Source organism: Humulus lupulus, chromosome 5, assembly GCF_963169125.1.
Source record: "Humulus lupulus chromosome 5, drHumLupu1.1, whole genome shotgun sequence".
In the NCBI taxonomy this organism is placed as follows: Eukaryota; Viridiplantae; Streptophyta; class Magnoliopsida; order Rosales; family Cannabaceae; genus Humulus; species Humulus lupulus.
This window is the reverse complement of record NC_084797.1, coordinates 207,779,025-207,798,685: the sequence shown is the minus strand read 5'-3', so window position 1 is coordinate 207,798,685 and position 19,661 is coordinate 207,779,025. Positions and strand designations below refer to the sequence as shown.

The 19,661-nt window shown below is 31.3% G+C and overlaps 3 protein-coding genes across 4 annotated transcripts; 2 read left to right on the top strand and 1 right to left on the bottom strand.

Annotated features, from left to right (window-relative positions):
* The first annotated feature begins 17 nt into the window (after positions 1 to 17).
* LOC133779906 (increased DNA methylation 1-like) lies at positions 18 to 867 on the top strand. Its single transcript, XM_062219803.1, has 3 exons — positions 18 to 277; positions 615 to 696; positions 820 to 867. Exons 1-3 carry the CDS (start codon positions 18 to 20, stop codon positions 865 to 867), a joined length of 390 nt encoding a protein of 129 aa, XP_062075787.1.
* LOC133833944 (uncharacterized) lies at positions 845 to 2,435 on the top strand. The gene is made up of 3 exons (XM_062263521.1): positions 845 to 919; positions 1,293 to 1,497; positions 1,591 to 2,435. The coding sequence occupies exons 1-3, from the start codon at positions 887 to 889 to the stop codon at positions 1,665 to 1,667; spliced, it is 315 nt and encodes a 104-aa protein (XP_062119505.1). The 5' UTR covers positions 845 to 886; the 3' UTR covers positions 1,668 to 2,435.
* A 151-nt stretch (positions 2,436 to 2,586) lies between these two features.
* Positions 2,587 to 11,967, bottom strand: LOC133778094 (polycomb group protein EMBRYONIC FLOWER 2-like). 2 transcript variants are annotated; one of them, XM_062217917.1, is made up of 16 exons: positions 11,840 to 11,892; positions 11,530 to 11,679; positions 10,839 to 10,894; positions 10,059 to 10,123; positions 9,131 to 9,183; positions 8,412 to 8,465; positions 8,279 to 8,335; positions 7,785 to 7,831; positions 7,545 to 7,678; positions 6,989 to 7,099; positions 6,823 to 6,886; positions 5,200 to 5,248; positions 4,482 to 4,565; positions 3,515 to 3,594; positions 3,083 to 3,172; positions 2,587 to 2,935 (listed from the first exon to the last, which is right to left on the bottom strand). In XM_062217917.1, exons 2-16 carry the CDS (start codon positions 11,653 to 11,655, stop codon positions 2,812 to 2,814), a joined length of 1,194 nt encoding a protein of 397 aa, XP_062073901.1. In that variant the 5' UTR covers positions 11,656 to 11,679; positions 11,840 to 11,892; the 3' UTR covers positions 2,587 to 2,811. The 2 variants fall into 2 exon arrangements, with proteins under 2 accessions (XP_062073901.1, XP_062073900.1); XM_062217916.1 differs by having other exon boundaries at positions 6,823 to 7,099; positions 11,840 to 11,967.
* Positions 11,968 to 19,661: the final 7,694 nt, after the last annotated feature.

Here is a 19,661-nt window from a genome sequence, read left to right as displayed (position 1 = left end):
TGTAAATCATTATAATTATGTTGGAAAAGGTTTATGTGAAACTTCAGAGAATAGTGGGAGTGAAGAATGAAATGGAGGAAGGGTTGTCATGGACACTAATACGACATACTGACATGATGTCATTTGATGAAATAACAGATATTGACTTGTTCTATCAATTGATAGAGTGCAACTGTAAAATAGGGATTGCGTGGAGCCTCATGGATCAATCTTTTGAAAAAATAATTGATCGCTACACTGGTATTAATTTACTCAGGAGTGTGGTCTGCAATGCCAGGTACATATATATCTATATCATACTATACTATACTCATATGAATAATGTATAAATGAACAAATAAACTACCTGATCAGTATTGTAATGGGACATTTGTCAGCACTATTACAATTGAATGTAGAGCTCATATTTGTATTAGTATAAATTTGTGTTTTATATTTTGTAAATACTTTTATATTGATTTCTGATTATTCTAATATATTTAGTTTCAAAACATCTTTGCTAAGCTATAACTCGATTTAGAACTATTTATAGATTTAATTTCTGCAACAAAAGATAACAGGTTAAGTTTTATTTTGCAAAATAAAAGTAATGTGGTGTTTGAATGTATGAACAGCTCAAATTTGAGCAGAATCAACTTCAGAAGCTTTTATACAGCTATCTTGGAGAAGGACGATGATATAGTCGCAGTCGCTTCTGTCAGGTATTGTTTTTACTATTATTATTTAGGAAATTAACTCACAATATTAATGAAAAAAATAATTCAGCATAATAGACCTGGTTGAATATTTGTTCTGTATTGCATTTGAATAATTTCACAGAATACATGGAAAGACAATGGCGGAAATACCCTTTGTAACAACTGCTAAGAACTACAGGGGCAGAGGGATGATGCGTATGCTAATGGCTGCAGTTGAATCTGTAAGCTCTAATTAACATTCTTATACATCGCGTTGGATTTTGTCCACTTCACAAACACATAAGGATATGCATTTTTTATTTATTTATTTTCATATTGGGGAAAGGGAGTCAACTCGGAACTTTCTTTTTTGCGAGAAAAGATGTAGAACTATTAGACTATACTTATTATGACTACTGATAGTCTTTATATTACTTATTATACAAGAGGCGGGGGAGGGATTGAACCTGTGACCTCCTACCTACAAGAAAGATAAAGATTGTATGTACTTTTATTTACTTGTATATATATTTAAATTTGTTCATATTATGTCTATATATTTTCTTAATTTATGTGGCTCACTCTTATGATATATATATATATATATATTTTCAGACTCTATGCCATTTGGAAGTAGAAAATGTTGTGATACCATCCTCTGAAGGAGTGGAAAAGATGTGGATAAACAATTTCTATTATTCCCAGGAGATTGACAGGACCTTGGAGAAACATATCGTCCTCTCTAACATGCTCATGTTCCCCTATGCTATCAGGCTACAAAAAGCCCTTTTGCCAAATGTTAATACTTTACATCTTCAAGGTCTCTCTCTCTCTCTCTCTCTCTCTCTCTCTCTCTCCATATATCCTTCTATGTATATATGAATCTGATCATATATCTTGTTGTTATGGACAGAGAGTAATAACTCCAAAAGAGTGCCTGTTTTATTGGACTTGAACTATGAACCTCCGCAAGAGGATGAGGACATGTAATACAACCAACCCAAAGTGATGATCCAATGCAAGCCAAGAATAATTTGTCAGCATCACAACAGAAGCTGGCGATTTTCATACAAGAGAAGCTAAATCTTATTATAAGGCTACGATTTTTTCCTTTACTTCAAAAATCAAATAAGTATTACCAATTCATGTTGAGTTTGAACTCAGACTTCAGTTCTCTCATATAACTATATGACATTTGCCAAATTTGTGCCCCTTTTGTTTTTTGGGCTAAAATAATTGTGTCAATACTATGCTTTAACATACTTTAAGACAATGTGCTGCAACTGTATCATGTTGCCCAGTCAGATACAAAAAACTTTGAATGGGAGGGTTTTTTTTTATTGTTTTGTTTTACTTTTGAGCATGTGGTTGTGAATTTAATGATTACTAATTCAACTAGGTTATTGCTAGTTAGGGTTTTGGAAGAGCTTATATGAAATGAGGGTTGGGTGTTAGGATTAGTTATTATTCCTAATAATGCTATTGACATATTGTCATTGAATTTCAACATAGTTTTAAAGAGGAAGTAGTAACTTTCACAGTCTAGCAATAGTGGAATAGTCGTGAGAAGTTTTAGTTAAAGGTGAACTAGGCAAATAATATATATTTTTTTATAGTTATTTTACGCAATAGTATTTTTTTTTTTTGTTAAGATTTGTACTTTTTTTATTTCATTACTTGTTTAGACCCTATATTTTATAAAATTGTTTAAATAAACTCTTAAATCTGATTTTTATATTTAATTTTTTGTTCATCAAAATCAGATTTATGAGTAAATTTGAATCATTTTACAAAACATAGAATCCAAAAAATAATTTATCAAATCACAAAATTCAAACAGGTAATTGTACAAAATACTAAGTACAAAAAAAATATAATTTTTTTTTTGTTTTTATAAAATTTTGCAAAATAATCCCAAACACATTTGATTTCAAATTTACTCGACATCAACTACTTTAAAATGAATTATCATAAGAAAGTGTGATAAGTCTACAAGAAAATATAATATTATTTGGCATATGAATGATACAATGGTCAGAGTAAGACCCATAATTAGTGATTAGCTAAGCTGAACTTTCTACTCTATTTCCTACTGTATTGAATGAAAAATGTTTTGATGTGAGGTCCAAACGTGTTAGTTTCTCATTACAACCGGTGCCTTATCCCTACACCCCTCCAGAATTTTATTACAACTGTTCATAGTGCAAGCATCAAGAAGACCATGATTCCAAAGTTTGATCATGAATATTCTCCAACACCTGAGCCAACCAAGAGCGTTTCAATTTTAAAGCCAAGGCAAAAAAGGAATATATGTTCAGAATGCAATAAATTTCAATTTAGGAGAGTACAACAATCATGTTGCTAAGTCGAAAAGTATTGGGCATAGAACCAAGCAAGAGCAGTACCAGAAAAGAGGTTTAGATGAGATCAGCTCCTCCCCATGGAGTTTAGAGAACGCTTCACACGCCCAGGGTATATGACCATCTGCCAAAACTCTGCAACAATAAAAGTGTAAAAGATTTTGATAACCATCTTAAGAACTTGCTTTTGGTAACTGAGTATAACAACACTCACAATAGATGATGTAAAATAGATATTCCTTCAAAATGTAAAGAAAATGGATCAAAAAAGCACCCTAATGAATGCTTTATTTTACATTTTTTTTACTATAGTGTCATTCCCTATATTTAGAGATTCCTATTCATCTTTCAAATATTTTTTAATAATTTTTTTTCCTACACAATTTTGATATAAAAAGAGTATAAGACAGTAACTGAGAGAAGAAAATAAGACAATAGAGTTTTAAAGGATGAGAACAAGTAACAAGATATAGATACCTTTGTTTTCTCACAAATGAGTTCCAAAGATGCATAAGTTGCTTTTCATCTTTGGTGACATCCACAAAATCGTCAAGCATCTGAAAATTAAAGTTCGATATTAGTCCTTGAGTTATTTAATAGTAGGATAAACGACTAACCAAGCAGGAAGCAAGACGCATCATGATTAAAAAAACTCTCCACACTAAATTTCCCTCACCTATCTATCAACCGATAAAAAAAAATCAATTTTCATGGTTCTAAACAAGAGAAACTTGACAGCCAAAAACAGTACTTAAATACACTAAGTTATTAACAATATGTATAAATGCCACAAAAGCTGGTCAAAATATTTGTGGGTATACATGTCATTTTAAACAGTTGAGGAATCCAATATGACAAAACAACACATCAGCCTAAAGATCCTATATAGAAGTCAAAGGTAGAATGCAACATGGCTGCATATTTTGGGTGCACATATCATTACTCTATTACAAATTAGAAAGGAGAGAACATTTAGAGCAGGATTGGAGTTCGAATTTAAAAACAATTGGTGTTAAAGAAACTATTTCCTTTATAAAAATATTGTGTTTTCTATATGGTTTCAATGTATGATTATTTCTAATACCATTTTCTACAAGAAAACAAGAAAGACAAATATGTTAAAACAAATTTTCCATTCAACCAATTTTCATTTAAGCATATTTAAATTTCGTTGAAGCTGACTTCACCTTACGTTTCTTAAGTTAGTTTTAGATGATTAATAAAAAAAGTAAAACTTAATGCTTGAGTGAGTGGGCAAGCTACATGTATAACAGATTCTTATATCCTACACGTGGCTTTTCTTCTACCATGTTGCTTCAGAACTAAACGAGAATTGATTATGCCAATAGGCTTGTGGTTAGCATATTAAACAGGAAACCACATTCTATTGCTGAAATGAGAATTTTTATTGGAAAAGAAGCAAAGGGATTACAGAACAGCGTACCCTTCTATCTTCAAGATCTGCAATGTCGTCATCAACTTCATCTTCACTATCTCTATCTGAAAGCACTTGCTCTAATGCCATAGGCTTAATATACAAACAAACAAAGCAGTAAATTATTTGAGTCACAATGAAAAGATTAGTAACAACGTACAAACTACTGATCAAATACAGCACAGAGTATAGCTAGGACTTAAAACTGTACGCCAGATATTTCATGTTTCGCAAACCATCTTACGCGACTGAAAAATACAAAGCAAGAGATACCTAAAGAAAAAAAATAACATGACAAGGAACTTGAAGGTGAAATTAGAATACATACAAGTATACTATAGTTGTGAAAAAACAAACATTCAAATCCCTCTATCCTATCGTGTCTTATTTAACCCAAAGGCTCCAAAACATCTATAATATATATATATATATATCAAATTGGCATACACACACACACACACATATATATATATATTCAAAAATAGCTATTTGTGAAACATCAGTTGCACATCAAAACCCTATAACTGTAGGTAAAGAGAGCTATATAGCTATTTATGCATAACCAGCGCAACAAACAATCTAAAGTTCACTGTCTTGTTTATTCTAGAGTTCAAAAAGTAAAAAACTTGATGAAAAATCAAAATGGCAACAAATAAACAGAATATCAAATATAAAATAGCTCGGTGAGGGAAGAAATTATAAAACAAGTTTAAAAGTAGCTAACTACCTGAACTCTGTGAGAGTGGTAGAACTGTCGTTTGTGAAGAAGCACTCGGCTGTCCAAATAAAGATCAAAAGAATATTATAGAAAACAAGAGTCAGAAACATTCTTAACAAAAATAAACAACCTTAATGTTGTGGAAGAATAATCTGAACTTGAACACATATAGAAACTAATGCTAATAACAAAATCTAGAACTTAATTCAAACAATGATTAGGACAACTGATCTGTTTTGATTAAATTAGAGACAATTTACATGACTTTTGCAAAACTCGATCCATATTTCAATTTATTTGAAATTTGAAATCAACACTCAAGTAAAAAAAAAATTCAAAATGTAAATCAAATATAAAATTAAACCTAAATATTAAATGTATATTAAAAATACTTGTAAAAAAAAAACGTATATTAAAAAATACAAAAATATTTTGTGTTGATTTACTTGTTACTATACTTCTATTTAACAGAAAATAAAATACCTTTTTTTTTGTTATGAATTGTTCTCTAAATTTTAAATATGAGACCTAGATTTTTTTTTGCTTTAATTTTGACAAGTTTAACTCAGTACTAGATTTAGTTATAAATAAAAATATGAGAAGGATTTGTCCAAAAACCACAGGAAATTATCTAATTTAGATAAAACAGTAGGGGCTTATTGTTATGGTACCCTTGGAAAGTGAGGTAGAAATTAAAAAATCAAATAAATTTTACATCTCTAGAACTCAATTGAGAGTATTAATACCAAAAGAATAAAATTTCTAACTATCAATGTCTATTGGTAAATTTATGAATAGATAGTCGTATTTTTCACACTTTTTTGATGAACTCCAAAGTTCCAAATAAGAATATTTATAACCTTTTATTTTATTTTTATGAGAAATCAAACTTATATATTTTTGCAAGAAGAAAACTACAGCCAAAGGGGGGCCCAAATAAAACACATACCCAAACCCCAAACCAGTTACAACAAAACCTCCAATTCTCTTAAAAGATGAGAATAAGAGAAGTGACAAACATTTTCACAATTTTTAGCCACACAGCAACCCAGAACTTTATTCATTGGCACAAAGATTCAAAAGGACTCTCACTATCATGAAAAATGCTATAATTTCTCCAACCAAACCACCCACATGACAGCCAGCACTCACAATTCCAAAATAGCTATGTAAATCCCAACAAAATCTTGTACCATAAAATCATAACTTATTGGAATAGACCAATATGATCTTTGTTTATGCAGATCCTCCAAAACCTCTACAATCATTGTTCACTGGGTGGACTATTGTAAGAAAGAAACTTTTTATCTATTATCATCTCATGAAGAAGAACCAGGTCTCAACAGTACAATTATTTAAATCCTAGCTTCAGGTACACTAGACCAAAAAACAATTACCAATTTCCAATCTAGGAATGTTTTTTACTATTTGCTAATACATGCATTTTAGACAGAACATTTGAAATGACATCTTAACAAATATAATTTATTAGCATCTAACCACGCAAGCATGAGTTGCTGTCTTAATTGGCAAATAAAGTTAGTCAAAAGAAAAGGTCAGGCAAGGTAAAACAGGAACTCTTTAATACAGTGAATTAATATAAATTGAGGCACATAGCATCTCGGAACATACCTTTTCGAGTCTGTTCGCTCGACGGTTATCTTCTTTGTTTTTGAGGGGAGGGGAGGTTCACCTCCTGAGAGGGGTTTGACACAATCAAGGTCCACAGAAGTTTGGGCTATGGCAATTGTAAAACCTAAATCATTGGAACTTGATGCAACACGTTCCATGCACTCACTTGAACTTGGAAAATCAGGACCATAGTGCTCTCGTCCATGTCTTCCATTCGGCAGATCTTTCTCTCCAGGGAATGGCTTTGAGATATTTTCATCTTTACACGATTGAGAATCTGGAGCAGGAAGTTAAATCTCAGTCCACCAAATAAAAAGAAAACACGTAAAAGACTTGATCTTTATATTATTGAATATATATATATATATATAGATCAATACTTAACAGTTATGTCAATATTTACTCAATAATGGTTAAGTATATTTTAGCTGTTAGATCTTTATTCAATAGTTATGATCAATTTGAAAACTTTCTATATTAGATCATTAGAAATGCTAACTCAGCATCTGAAATTAATAACGATACAAATTTTCATATTTTTTAAATGTAACCACTAAAAACTCTTCCATATTTTGTTTCTTTTATGTCACTATATGTTATGCTCTCTTTTGAATAATATCAAGCCAAACGATTTTTCAGAGCAATAACTCAGAAGTTATGAGATTGCTAACATCAAAGTCTGGATCTGCCACTATAGTTAGATGCATCACTAAAGAACATACCATCATCCTTCTCCAAAGCTCCCCTTTGTATGTTTTCACTAGCAGGTCTTGGTGAGTCCAACTCCAGGAATTTCACATTAACATTCTTTTCATTCTGAACAAGATTCCTTCGTCGACACCTTCTTGGTCTTGAGCTGGACAAACAATTTGTTCCACCTTCTAAACTCTCAATATTTTTTTAAAAGTCTAATAAGTTATCATCTGAAGTAGTAAAGATGTACCCAAGGATTTAAAACCGACCAGAAGAAGAATGTTTGCAGCTGTGGGACTGCCCTATCCGCTATGGTCTGCATGGAAAACATATACCAAGACAGTATAAGCAGCTATCTTGGAAAATAAGAGAAATACCAAGTCAGTGCTTTTCAATTACTAAAGTAGAACTGTTGCTATGTTTTCATGTATAAAACTTTACTTGAAAAAAAGGAAAAAGGGCCAAACCAGCAAGGAAACTGCAATCCCATTATCTCATCAATAACGTTTGACAGGACACAAATCAGTAAAAAAAAATGTACGAGCAGAAGCATACATTCAAGATACAGTAGAAAATTCTTAATATAATTAGATGCGTCAGAAAAGAAGCACAGGGTCCAAATTTAATGTGTTCTGAACAAGACAATCTTGTTTGAAGGTTTGACATTAGAAATTAGGAGCAATTTCAATCTGAAACTAGGAGCAATTTCAATCTGAAACAAATAAATCTTCAATAATACTTCTTAAAAGAATGAAGTCCTGACCTCAGATAATACATCTACATTCACGGAAACATTCACTGCCTGATACTCTTCAGTCACCTACAAATAAATGTGTCTTGACTTAGCCTCTACAAATTGCTGAGAAAGCAACAACTTGATATTATAAATTACAAACCCAATATTCAAAGTTGAAAAGGTCGTGTGAAGAGGACAAGTGATAACGCAAACCCTGCAAGCAAAAAATTAAGTTCTCCCTTAACATCATCCCAAACAAGTAATGCAATTTTATATGCTAAGGTTAATATTTCTTTTATCTATACATGATGAAACAAAATGTACAAAAAACATGTAATAAATTATAAAGGACAGAAAAGCATGAGTTTCTAATATTAAAAATATTATGAAGAATGACCACATAGCAGCTTTTTATGACAAAAAAATTGAAGAGCAAGCTGAATAAAAGAGTTACAACAACATTCAACGACAAAAGAGTCAGCTTCTATTGTTTAACTAGAAGAAATTATGATAATGAAAATCATAATCGAATATAAAAAGAAGATGAAACAAAAAGAAGAAGAAAATCTCTGAACAGTCAAAATTTTGTGTGCAATAATAGTACAATGAGATATATCAAGACTGATGTCTATATAATGCCTATTCTCATAAAGAATTGACAATAATTCTGGTATTAAAAGTCAAAAAGCTGTTCATGAAGATCAATCTAAACGGCTTCCAAAACAGAACTACAATTCATGTCCTAAGACAAGAAAAAACACCATTACAAAGATGGTAATCTTGCCAGGTATTAGAATCTACATAAATGTCCTATGCTTTGTTCATGAAACCTCTAGGGCTTTAGATTCACTAGAAGAACAAATCTCATATTCAAAATACCTTAAAGCTTGCACATTGCATCAAGCAAAACGGACAAGTAAAGTCTTCAGTAACTGTGTTAAACATGTACACAGAACAGTTAGTATTAAATCAAGATTGAATCTAAAGTCTTTGTCTAGCAATATAAATAACGTATGAGGCAAAATTTTAGGAAAGAAGTATAAATATGTCTGAACACTGTCAAACCTGAAACCAATATCATTCATTTGCCTCATCAAGGAGTTAACCAATGACATTACATACTACATGCTTTGTAAATCCAAATATAAACATAACTCCCAAAAATGCAATGATATAACATTTTTCTTAGCAGTGTAACTCTTGAATTTAGAATTCTCTCACACACCTTCTTCGCTATACCTCGTTTAAGTTGAAAATTACAACTCAACTCCAAGTGTATAATTACTAATACACCAAAGTGATGTTGGAAGTTTCCTAAATTAAAAAGAATATGGAATATATGAGACTCACCCATTTTATAATTTTCCTCAAAATAATTGCTGTGAATGTTTTTATTTTCTATATTTATTTCTCCATTACAATATTTTCTTTTAAAATATGATTTATAAGTACTTGAACTCCCCTAAAGTGTATTATCTCACCCATTAATGGAGCCACATGATGACTTAGGTTCGCTAAAGCCCCCACTTTGATTTCCTTTATTTTTTCTTATTAGTTAGGCTATTTTATTTTTTAATACAGTCAAAAAAAATTGAAAGGAAAATAAAATGAAACCCTTTGTAAATAAAAAAAGAAGACATTATATCCCAACCCAAATAATAATTCTAGGCTCCGTCACTGCTCTCTCCTTCATAATATAATGATTAATGAGTAATAGGTCTTAAATTTCGTGGTACTTTGCAAACAAGCATATTTTAAAACAGAAATAGAGATGCTAGATTTTATGAGGGCATGGAATTTTTCATACCTTCAGTCTTTCGAAGCATGTTGTTACAGTCTCTATAATTGAATATTACAGTTCCAGCCCTCAACCTACAAATTTATGTAAAAAAACAAATTAAGCACCCAATATGTGAACAAAACAATCATTACAAGAGTAAAACAAGTAAAAAAAAAACAAATGACATAAAAACTTGCTTTAAGCATTAATTCAATTGAGTTACTTTGTAACCAAAATTATATTTATCGAAAAAGAGTTTTGAACCAACCCTATAGTATTACTTTGGAAAAGTGAAAAATATAGCAATTAACCATCTGAATTCTTCATTACACCAACTACTTAATCATCCAAAAAACGTATAGAAACCTCAAATAGCAGTCTTTAAAATTCTAAGACCAGGCAAGCATTCATGAAAAAAAAAAAACCTTGCTTCAACCACACTATGAAACATAATTTGGCAGTCAGCATCTAACTTGCCTGCCACCGATCCTTCTCAATTTTTACGTATGCAATATGTTAAGTAATTAGAAGAATTTGGGAACGGTGCATGCAACTGTGATAGAGTATGAATAAAGAAATGGCCATAGAATAGGCCATGAAAATGTTATTTTCTTCATTTATGGGTATCCTAAATACCAAATAAGCAGCAAAGAAAATAATGGAGATCATACTCAACATCAAACTTTTGCTAAAATCCTACAGAAGATAGAGAAACCTATACTCATAGACTTTATTAGAATTGAAAATCATAATATTATGGTACAAATATAAGAGAAAGCATAAAAAAAAATGTGGCTAAACTAATACCTCCTTTTACGCCTTGCTTGAATTTTGTAATTCAAACATCTCCGAAGAAATGAAGGCTACAAAGAGAAAGGTTCTCAATTAGAAAGTAGAAACTATGTCAAGAGTAATATCACAAACCAAAAAGTCTAACCAGACAACGCAGATTCAATCAAACAAAAAATATAATGAGTTTGGCATCAACTATCAGAAAAATGAGAACTGAGAAACTGTTTAATTAAAAAATGAACCAGTGTATTAATACAATGAAAAACTCAGCTCTATATGTAGGGGAGCTGGAGCTGACCTAACAGAAAAATAAGAAGCTGTGAAACTAACTTAACAGTTCTAACAATCATAACTGTCTACTCTGTTCTAATATCAACACTGTAAATTAAATTGAAATTAGCGTCAATATGAAGATACGTAAAATAAAGCCAAGCCCAAATATCAAAATAACTCTCCAGTTTATACTATCAATCAAGTAGACAAAAAATTAATCGATTTCTTGTTTTTGTGAGATCCAATTCAAAGCTAAAAGTTTCACATTCAAGCACAAATTTTGTACACTTAGGCCTAGTCCAGCTTGTATATAACAAACAAATAACACAATTATACAAATCAAAAGAATCCCAATTACACTAAATACGATTCAACACAACATGAAAATAAAAAACTCATCATTTCCATGAGAAAAGTTGGGGGAAAACGTTACATTGTCAAGGGCACGGCATCGGAGAATATTGTAGAGCTCAACTGGTTTACAATACACAAGCAGAGTCTCTTCCACAGCGACTGCCTCCTCTACAGACAAATGCACACAACAACTTTGACGGCACATCTCTTATCCGAATAATTTCCAGACCTATAACAAAAACCCAGATTCACAATTCATCTCCATACCAAAATATATGTATAAAATCTCCGAAAACTTAAAAAGAAAATTCGATTGTTCTGAGAAAATTGTTATTATTGTGTACAGATTTATAATTAGATTAATTAGGAAGACATAGGAGGTTGCTTACGGATTCGGAAAGTCCACGGCAAAAGTTGCCGGTGATCTTATGATATAATTGCAAAAAGTGTGTATTTAGCCCAAAATATATATATTTTCATGTACAATTTATATAAATATATATTATTTTAATTTTTTTTCTCGGGAAAGGGTTGTGTCATCTTTAATTTTTATAAATATTTTTGTTTCATACTTAAATTTGACCTGTTGCTTATTGGTTTCAGATTACACTGATGTCCCATTAGTTACCCTAAGTTTTAACAAAGTAAAGTATAGTTTTCGCAGTATCTATTCTTAGTATCATCAAGTACCATATAATTTAAAAATTTAATATAAAATGATACCATGTATTTTTTATAATAGTCATTGCATATCTTATAATTTGCAAATCAATTTAAAATGGTATCATGTTATTCATAAAAATATACTCATATGGGACATTGTCATTTGTAATCAAATTTGAGCTTAGAATACTATTTTATTCTGATATTATAAATTTAACGTATTGTATTAGTATTATTCGTAATACATGTATTAGTATTATTCGTAATACAGGATATCGAACTTACACTTCGATAAAACACAAGATACCAAATAAGTAAATTTCCTAATTTTTTTATATTTTTACTCTTGATTTCTCAAATATGGTTACCATCATATCTAGTGGTTTTTTATTTTGACAATTTGATGAAACCTAATACTTAGCAACAACTATAATTTTTGCAAAAATATATAAGATGGCAAACTACAATAAAGTATTAAATTATAGTGAAAATATCAAATTATTGTAGAAATGTTAAATTACATTAACTATACTAAACTTCTTAGAAATGTTGAGTTATAATCAGGGTCGGCCATAAGCATAGGCAGGCCAGACTTGTGCCTTGTCTTTGCCTGGCGCCCAGTTAAAAAGCGTCCAAAATTTAGAAAAGTATCATTTCTCTATACAAAAGGTCTCCAAAGCTTACAAAAATACTATTTTTATATAAATTTATGAAAATATCAATTTTTTTCTTAAGCTCCCATTGCTTTAGGATTGGCCCTGATTATAATATGTACTCTTTATTTATTTTCTATATATAAAAAAATGTGAAACTTAGGTTGAATTTAAAAAAATGAATGTAGAGATTCCAAAAACAAATTATGAATGAGGTGTGAAAAAATTGCATATATTCTCCCACTAAATCTTGAGTTATTCTAAAAGAAGTTTACGAAAAATAAATATAATTTCTATATTTATAGGAAATAAATAATTATACAAACTACGGTAAGTTTTGAAAAAAAAAATTAAATATGGTAATTCCATAAAATGTAAAAAATAAATTACTATAAACCTAATTATACAACTCTCACTTACTATCTCCTCTCTCCGTCACGATCTCTCTCTCTATTTTCTTTTTCTTCATCTCTCCTTTCCCATTCAGTTCCCTCATCTCAAACCCCCGTCGACGATGCCACCTTCGTCGCTGCCCCCGATGGTGATGCACCTTGCCCCTATGGTTCTTCTTCTTCTTCTTCTTTTTAACATTTGATTTTGTCATTTCAAATCTGATTTGGCACTTCATATTTGATTTTTTTGGTTTTTTTTTTCAAATATGTTTAAGTAACCAGGTACCATGACGCCTAATTTATTATATTCATATTTGATTTTTTTAGACTCAGCTGTAACCAGTTACGATAACAATTAATTTGTATTTTTTTGTTTAGATTTGATTTTTTTTCACACCTGACTATGTAACCAGGTACCATGGTGAATAGTTCTTTTTTTTTTTTTAGATCTGGTTTTTTTTCAAACCTAGTTGTAACCAATTACAATTATGGTCAGTTTAGATTTTGTGTTTGGATCTTTTTTTTTTCCAAGTCTGGCTAAATAAACGGTTACCATCGCAATTGGTTATGCTTTTTTTTCATATTTTTTTTCAAACATTGTAACCAGTTACATTAGCAATCAATTTAGTTTATTTTTTTCATATCATTTTTTTCCAAATCTCACTAAGTAACCAATTACAATTTTGTTGATATTTTGATAATGGTACATTACTAAAAAAATCAAAATTATTTTTATAGTTGTAACTAATTATTACAACACCACCTAAAAAATAAAACTGTTTTTTTATAGTTGTAACCAGTTACCACACATCACTAAAAAAAATTGACAGTGATACGATTAATATCACAAAAAAAAATCAAAATTGTTTTAATAGTAGTAACCAGTTACTATGGATAAAATGCTGATTGAAGAAGATAAAAAATAGAAGAAAAAAAAATAAATAGGAATAAAAAATATGGTGATGAAGGTCTCAGGTTTTTTTCAAAAAATTATATAAAAAATAAGGCAAATGGATTAAAATTATAAAAATAATCTCATAGCATATCAAAACTAGCTACTAAAAATATATAAAAAATAAAATATAGTATGCAAATATATAGAAAAAAAACATTCGTAATAATATAAACAAAAAATATATGTCATAAAAAACTTAAGGAAAAAAAAGTCATATTTTTCAAAATTTAAGCAAAAATTCTATATTTAGCGTAATTTTCTCTATTTCTAATTATAGTTGTATTTCTTTAATTTTAAGTGTGAATTTTTTTCTAATTTTTTTATTTCCTTTTTCATTATTTTTCCTTCTTTTTTTCCTTCTGTTTCTTCTTCTTTCTTTCCACTTTTTTTTATTATTTTTTCCTTTTTTTCATTTGCTTTCCCTCTTTTTTTTCTTCTTTTTTAATTCATTTTTCACATAACATTTTTTCCCTTTATCTTTTTTTCTTTCCTTCTTTTTTATTTCTGTATTTCTTTTTCTGTTTTTTCCATCCATCATTTTCAATTTATTCTTTTCTTCTTCTATTTTCTTTTCTTCTTATTTTTCCCTTCATTTTCTTTTTTCACATATATTTTAATATTACATAATTTGATTATTATTATACTCTTTTTTACCGCTTTTTCTAAAACATGTAAAAAAACGTTAAAATCAATTTTGTTTAGCTTTTTTTTTTTGTTGTTTCATTTTTTTTAGATTCACCTTGATAACAATAGATTTCACTTTTACGAACCAAGCTTTGTAAGTTGAAGAGCTTAATAGTCTCAAGAGTGAATAATAACATGTTGGTTTCAATATCTAGTAATCATATTATTCTTTTATCCATCTATAAGTCACTATCATCACTCACTCTCTTACGCTCGTATGAGTGTTTTATTCTGTGTGGACAAGCTTGAAGGTGGTGTTATTTCATTGGAAATTTGCACAAAAGGGATACAATTTGTTGTTAACTCAATGAAATAGAGTTATTTTCATTATTATTTCATTAGGATTTTGATTAGTTTAGTGTGTTTTAGGTTTATTTTCTTTAAGTTTTATTGTTAATAATTAATTTAGTGTTTTTGATGGAAATTCTCAAGAAAAATATGAAGTTTGAGGTTAATCAAAGATTTTTCATTGAAGTCACATTTTGATTCGGTTCGTTTTGTGCAAAGCTAGAGTTTCAACCCTAATTTTGACTATAATCCAATAATTTTATAGGGAAAACTCATGGAATATAAGTTGTAGATATCTTTCTCAGCTTTCCAAATTATATTTTGAATTGTCTCATTTGAAGTTTGGATGAAAAGTTATGTGAGTTTTACTGAGATTGGTCGAATTAGGAAAAATGATTTGGACATCAAGCTCTACATAGGTACGGGGATTCTCTACGTGTGCACAAGAAGCCATGTCTAGGGCTTATTTTAAGGTTTTTTTGAAGCCTATTTAAGGGGAATTAATAATTTTCATTAAAGTTATCATATGAGATCAGATCTGAACTTGGATAGCAAGTTCTTGGAGAGAAAAACACAAGAGATGAACGGTTTTTGAAGATTGAAGACAAATCATCACTTCTAGTTTTATCTTTTATTCTTCTTTATTTTATCTTATTCTTTTGAATTTAAAACCATGAATTGTTATTCTTGTTAGGTATTTTGTTTTAAGATAATGAACTAAATTTTTTTTCTAGGGCTTTAATGGAACTCTATGTTTATAAATAAGTTTTCTTTTAATTCTTTATTTTGATGTTCATATTGATTATTTATATTGATTTGTGCTTAATGCTTTTCAGTGAGTGATCAACTTTGAAATTGATTTAGTAATTTAGGTGGATCTTGGAAAAAAAAACATAAAAATTAGACCAAATCAATATAGCCTAGAATTGACATGTTTATGTTGATTTGTGTTTAGGATATGAATATACATAATCACCCTAGGTAGTCAAATTAGGGCTAGACTTATTGCCATTGATAGATTTAAACTATTTATAGGAATATTGGAATTAATCTATTGGTTAGATTCACTTGTGATTTGGAAAAACCTTGTGAATACAGAGGAACCCTAGACTAGCAATTGGAACATTAAAATGAAGATGATGAAAGATGCTTATGGAATAACATAAGAAGAAATTAAAGACCTAGAATTCTTAATTCTTGAAATTTTTTATTTCTAATTGTGTTATTTTTCTTAAAGTTTTATTTTATTTTTCTAGTTTCTTTGAATTGTATCTAACTTGGATTGAAAGTGATTGGGATTTAACACTTAAAGATTAGTCTCTCTTTGATCGAATTTAATATACTACTTGTTACGATATGTGCTCTTGTGTAAGATTGATAAAATCAATAACATTTATTTTATTCCCCAGTTTTTTTTTTCCATTGTGTTTGATTTTTGATAGTTTCCTTCATTTTTTTTCATTCCCCCATAAAGTTATTTTGTTGATTAATCTTGAAGATCATGTATAGAACCACCAAGTATTATTTAGCTTAGTTTATGTTCATTTTGTCCTTATGGTAACCAACTACCCATAACATAATTAATGGTTACCCTTAAGATAGTAAAAGGCTATCCTCATAGTAACCAGTTACCCATAATATAGGTAACCAAATATCGTAACAATTTATCCATAATATAAGTAACTGGTTACCCCAAAGATGGTAAAGGTTTACCCAATAGAAACATCTATATTTAAAATATATATATGTGTGTGAAATGTAATCTATTAGGTAACCACTTACCCATAACATAGGTAATCGAAGATGGTAACAATTTACCCAATGGAAACATCCATATTTGAAAAATATATATATATAAATATGTGAAAGGTAACATCTAGGGATTGCTCAAATTGCTAGAATGACAATGGGGCTGACCATGGTCAAATTTAATGATGATGCTACGAGAGATCATGTGTTGGAGAATGGTATACTTCAATTTGATAGGAAACCTGTTATTATCCGGCCATGGACTGCTGATCTCAGTGCAGTTCGTCTAATTTGTTCAGTTCGACTGTGGATTCGATTACATGACCTAGGGCTTCAGTATTGGGGAAGTAAATGTCTTAGTGCACTTGTGAGCACGATTGGTAAGCCGATTATGGTTGACAAGTTTACTAAGGAGCGTTCAAGAGTTCAATTTGCTAGAGTTCTTGTGGAAATGGAAATAACTGATAATCCTCCTAGAAATATTCAGTTTCTTAATGAGCATGGCCAGATTATGGAACAGGGAGTGGAATATGAGTGGTTGCCTATTAAGTGCAAGGTTTGCTCTGGGTTTGGTCATTCTATGGTGGATTTTTGTAAGGAGCTAAAAACCCATTGGGTTAAAAAGGATACTGTGGCTAAAACAGAGGCAAAGGAAAGGAGAGATAAGGATTCTGATGAACCTAAAGATGAGATGCCTGAGGTTTTGCCTAGTGCTACTGGTACAGAGGGTGTTCCGGTCAAGAACTCTAAGGGAATACAGCTTCCAGACTCGGCTAATGTTGATAAAGCAAATGGTACAAATGAAAGTAAGCAATGGCAAACACCAAAGCGTGTGGCTACTCAATCTAAACAAGTACTAGTGGCAGGTATTAATTCTCTTCCTCTTGGGCAAGAGCAAAAGCAGTTGAATAAATTTGAGGTGCTTCAAGAGCAGATGAAGGGTAGAAAAGAAGGTTACTCTAGCTCTACTTCTTCCTATGGATAATTGCAATATTTTGAGCTGGAACTTGAGATGGTTGAATAGTTCCAATAAACATGCTTCAGTCTTAGATTTATGTAGCAGGAATAAAATTGGAGTTGGTAGTTTTTTAGAAACTAAAATGAGAGGGAACAAAATTATGGAGTTCATGGAGCATAAAATTCCTAGCTGGGAGTTTTACTCTAGTCCGGTCACTGAGGGTAGACTTCTGATAATTTGGAGGAAGGTTTTTGTGAGGGTTACTATTCTGGAAGAATCTCATCAGTATGTTCATTGTTTGGTCAAAATGGCTGGTTAGAGGCAAGCTTTTTATGCTACATTTGTGTAACGCCCCAACTCCAGGGACCGCTACAGTGCATGTTGCAAATAGTGCTAAACTCGCTAATCAAGTCGTTTGGCCATAAACGTGTAACTAAGTATGATTAGCGGTTTAGGGATTAAAAACTTTGGTTAAGATATAACGTTTACTGTATACATTGGGATCCCAAAAATATAATTTCAGAGTCTATTACAAGAAAATATTTACAATAGGTCGTTCTAAGCAGCAAAACAGGGTTTAACCCTAGTTCCTCTTTCAAACCTCGCCCAAGTATTGGTCGAGCAGCTGCATATGTACACGTCATCACCTAAGCTCTCCAACTCAAGGATGGTCCAGCTTCCTTTTGCCTTTACCTGCACCATCAAGCACTCGTGAGCCGAAGCCCAGCAAGAAAACTCATATGCTCATAAACAGTCATATCGTGATATCAAATCATATTTGGCATGCCTAACACACATAGCTTTATTCAAGCATGCAAATGAATTCAAACAATGTTGGGGTATCCAGGATAAGAAATCCTGCCCTTCTGATTGGAGGACTATCCAGTCAATCCTAATCAGATGAGTGTCTCAACACTTGAGGTTCTGGTAAACCATGCTGAGTGACCAACAAGCAAGTCACTACGGGGCTCAGCACCCAAAACCATGCATATGATGATCAAAATGATCATACAGAGCTCTTAGCTCTGATCAAATGAGTGAGTATTACTTGAGGTTTCTGGTAAACCATACTGAGTGACTGCCAAACAAGTCACTAGGGCCTCAGTGCCCATAGCCGTGTAACGACACCGTTACCTGGGCTTTCCTGCAATGGCTCTTATTAGATGAGTGACTGACAAGCACGTCACTGTGGGGCCGGTGCCCATAGCCATGTGACATAACAGTCATGGGGCTCGCTGGCCCTGGCTCTAAATGACTAGCCCTTGGCTAGACAAGCGCTTTTAATATTCATCGAACAGGTCGGTCCGGCATTAATGCTCTTTGAGTCATCCAATGCAGAAAGTTGATTAGATCTAATCTTTGTTGGCTTGCATGGAACACGCTAAGGCCGTCCTGACTAGTGAGTCAACACAATGTGACCAGTGCCCAGTACCACTGCCGAACCTGACTAGTGAGTCACAGCTTCACAGTTGATACTGACACCTTTGCCAATTCTGACTAGTTAGTCAGAGCCATGCACAAGTAAGCAATGCTATCAATATGTCATTTATCCAAGAGTATAACATTCAGAATGCTTACCTAACATTTGTGAGCATAATATTGATCAAGCACAAACACAGAGACTCAAGCTCTGACCAATCCCATATTCATCGTTCATGGCATGCCCTAATCACATGTTTCTCGTGCATCACATGTATCACACTTAACCATCCAGCATGCCTCAATAATAATCATATGCAAATGGGCAAGACTGCCAAGCATTCCTTATGCTATCAATGTTTACATTTAAACATCCAACATGCATCAAACATAACCATGCATGTCACACATGGGGTGCAGTTTTCTTACCTTCGGTCCAAGCACAGGTTA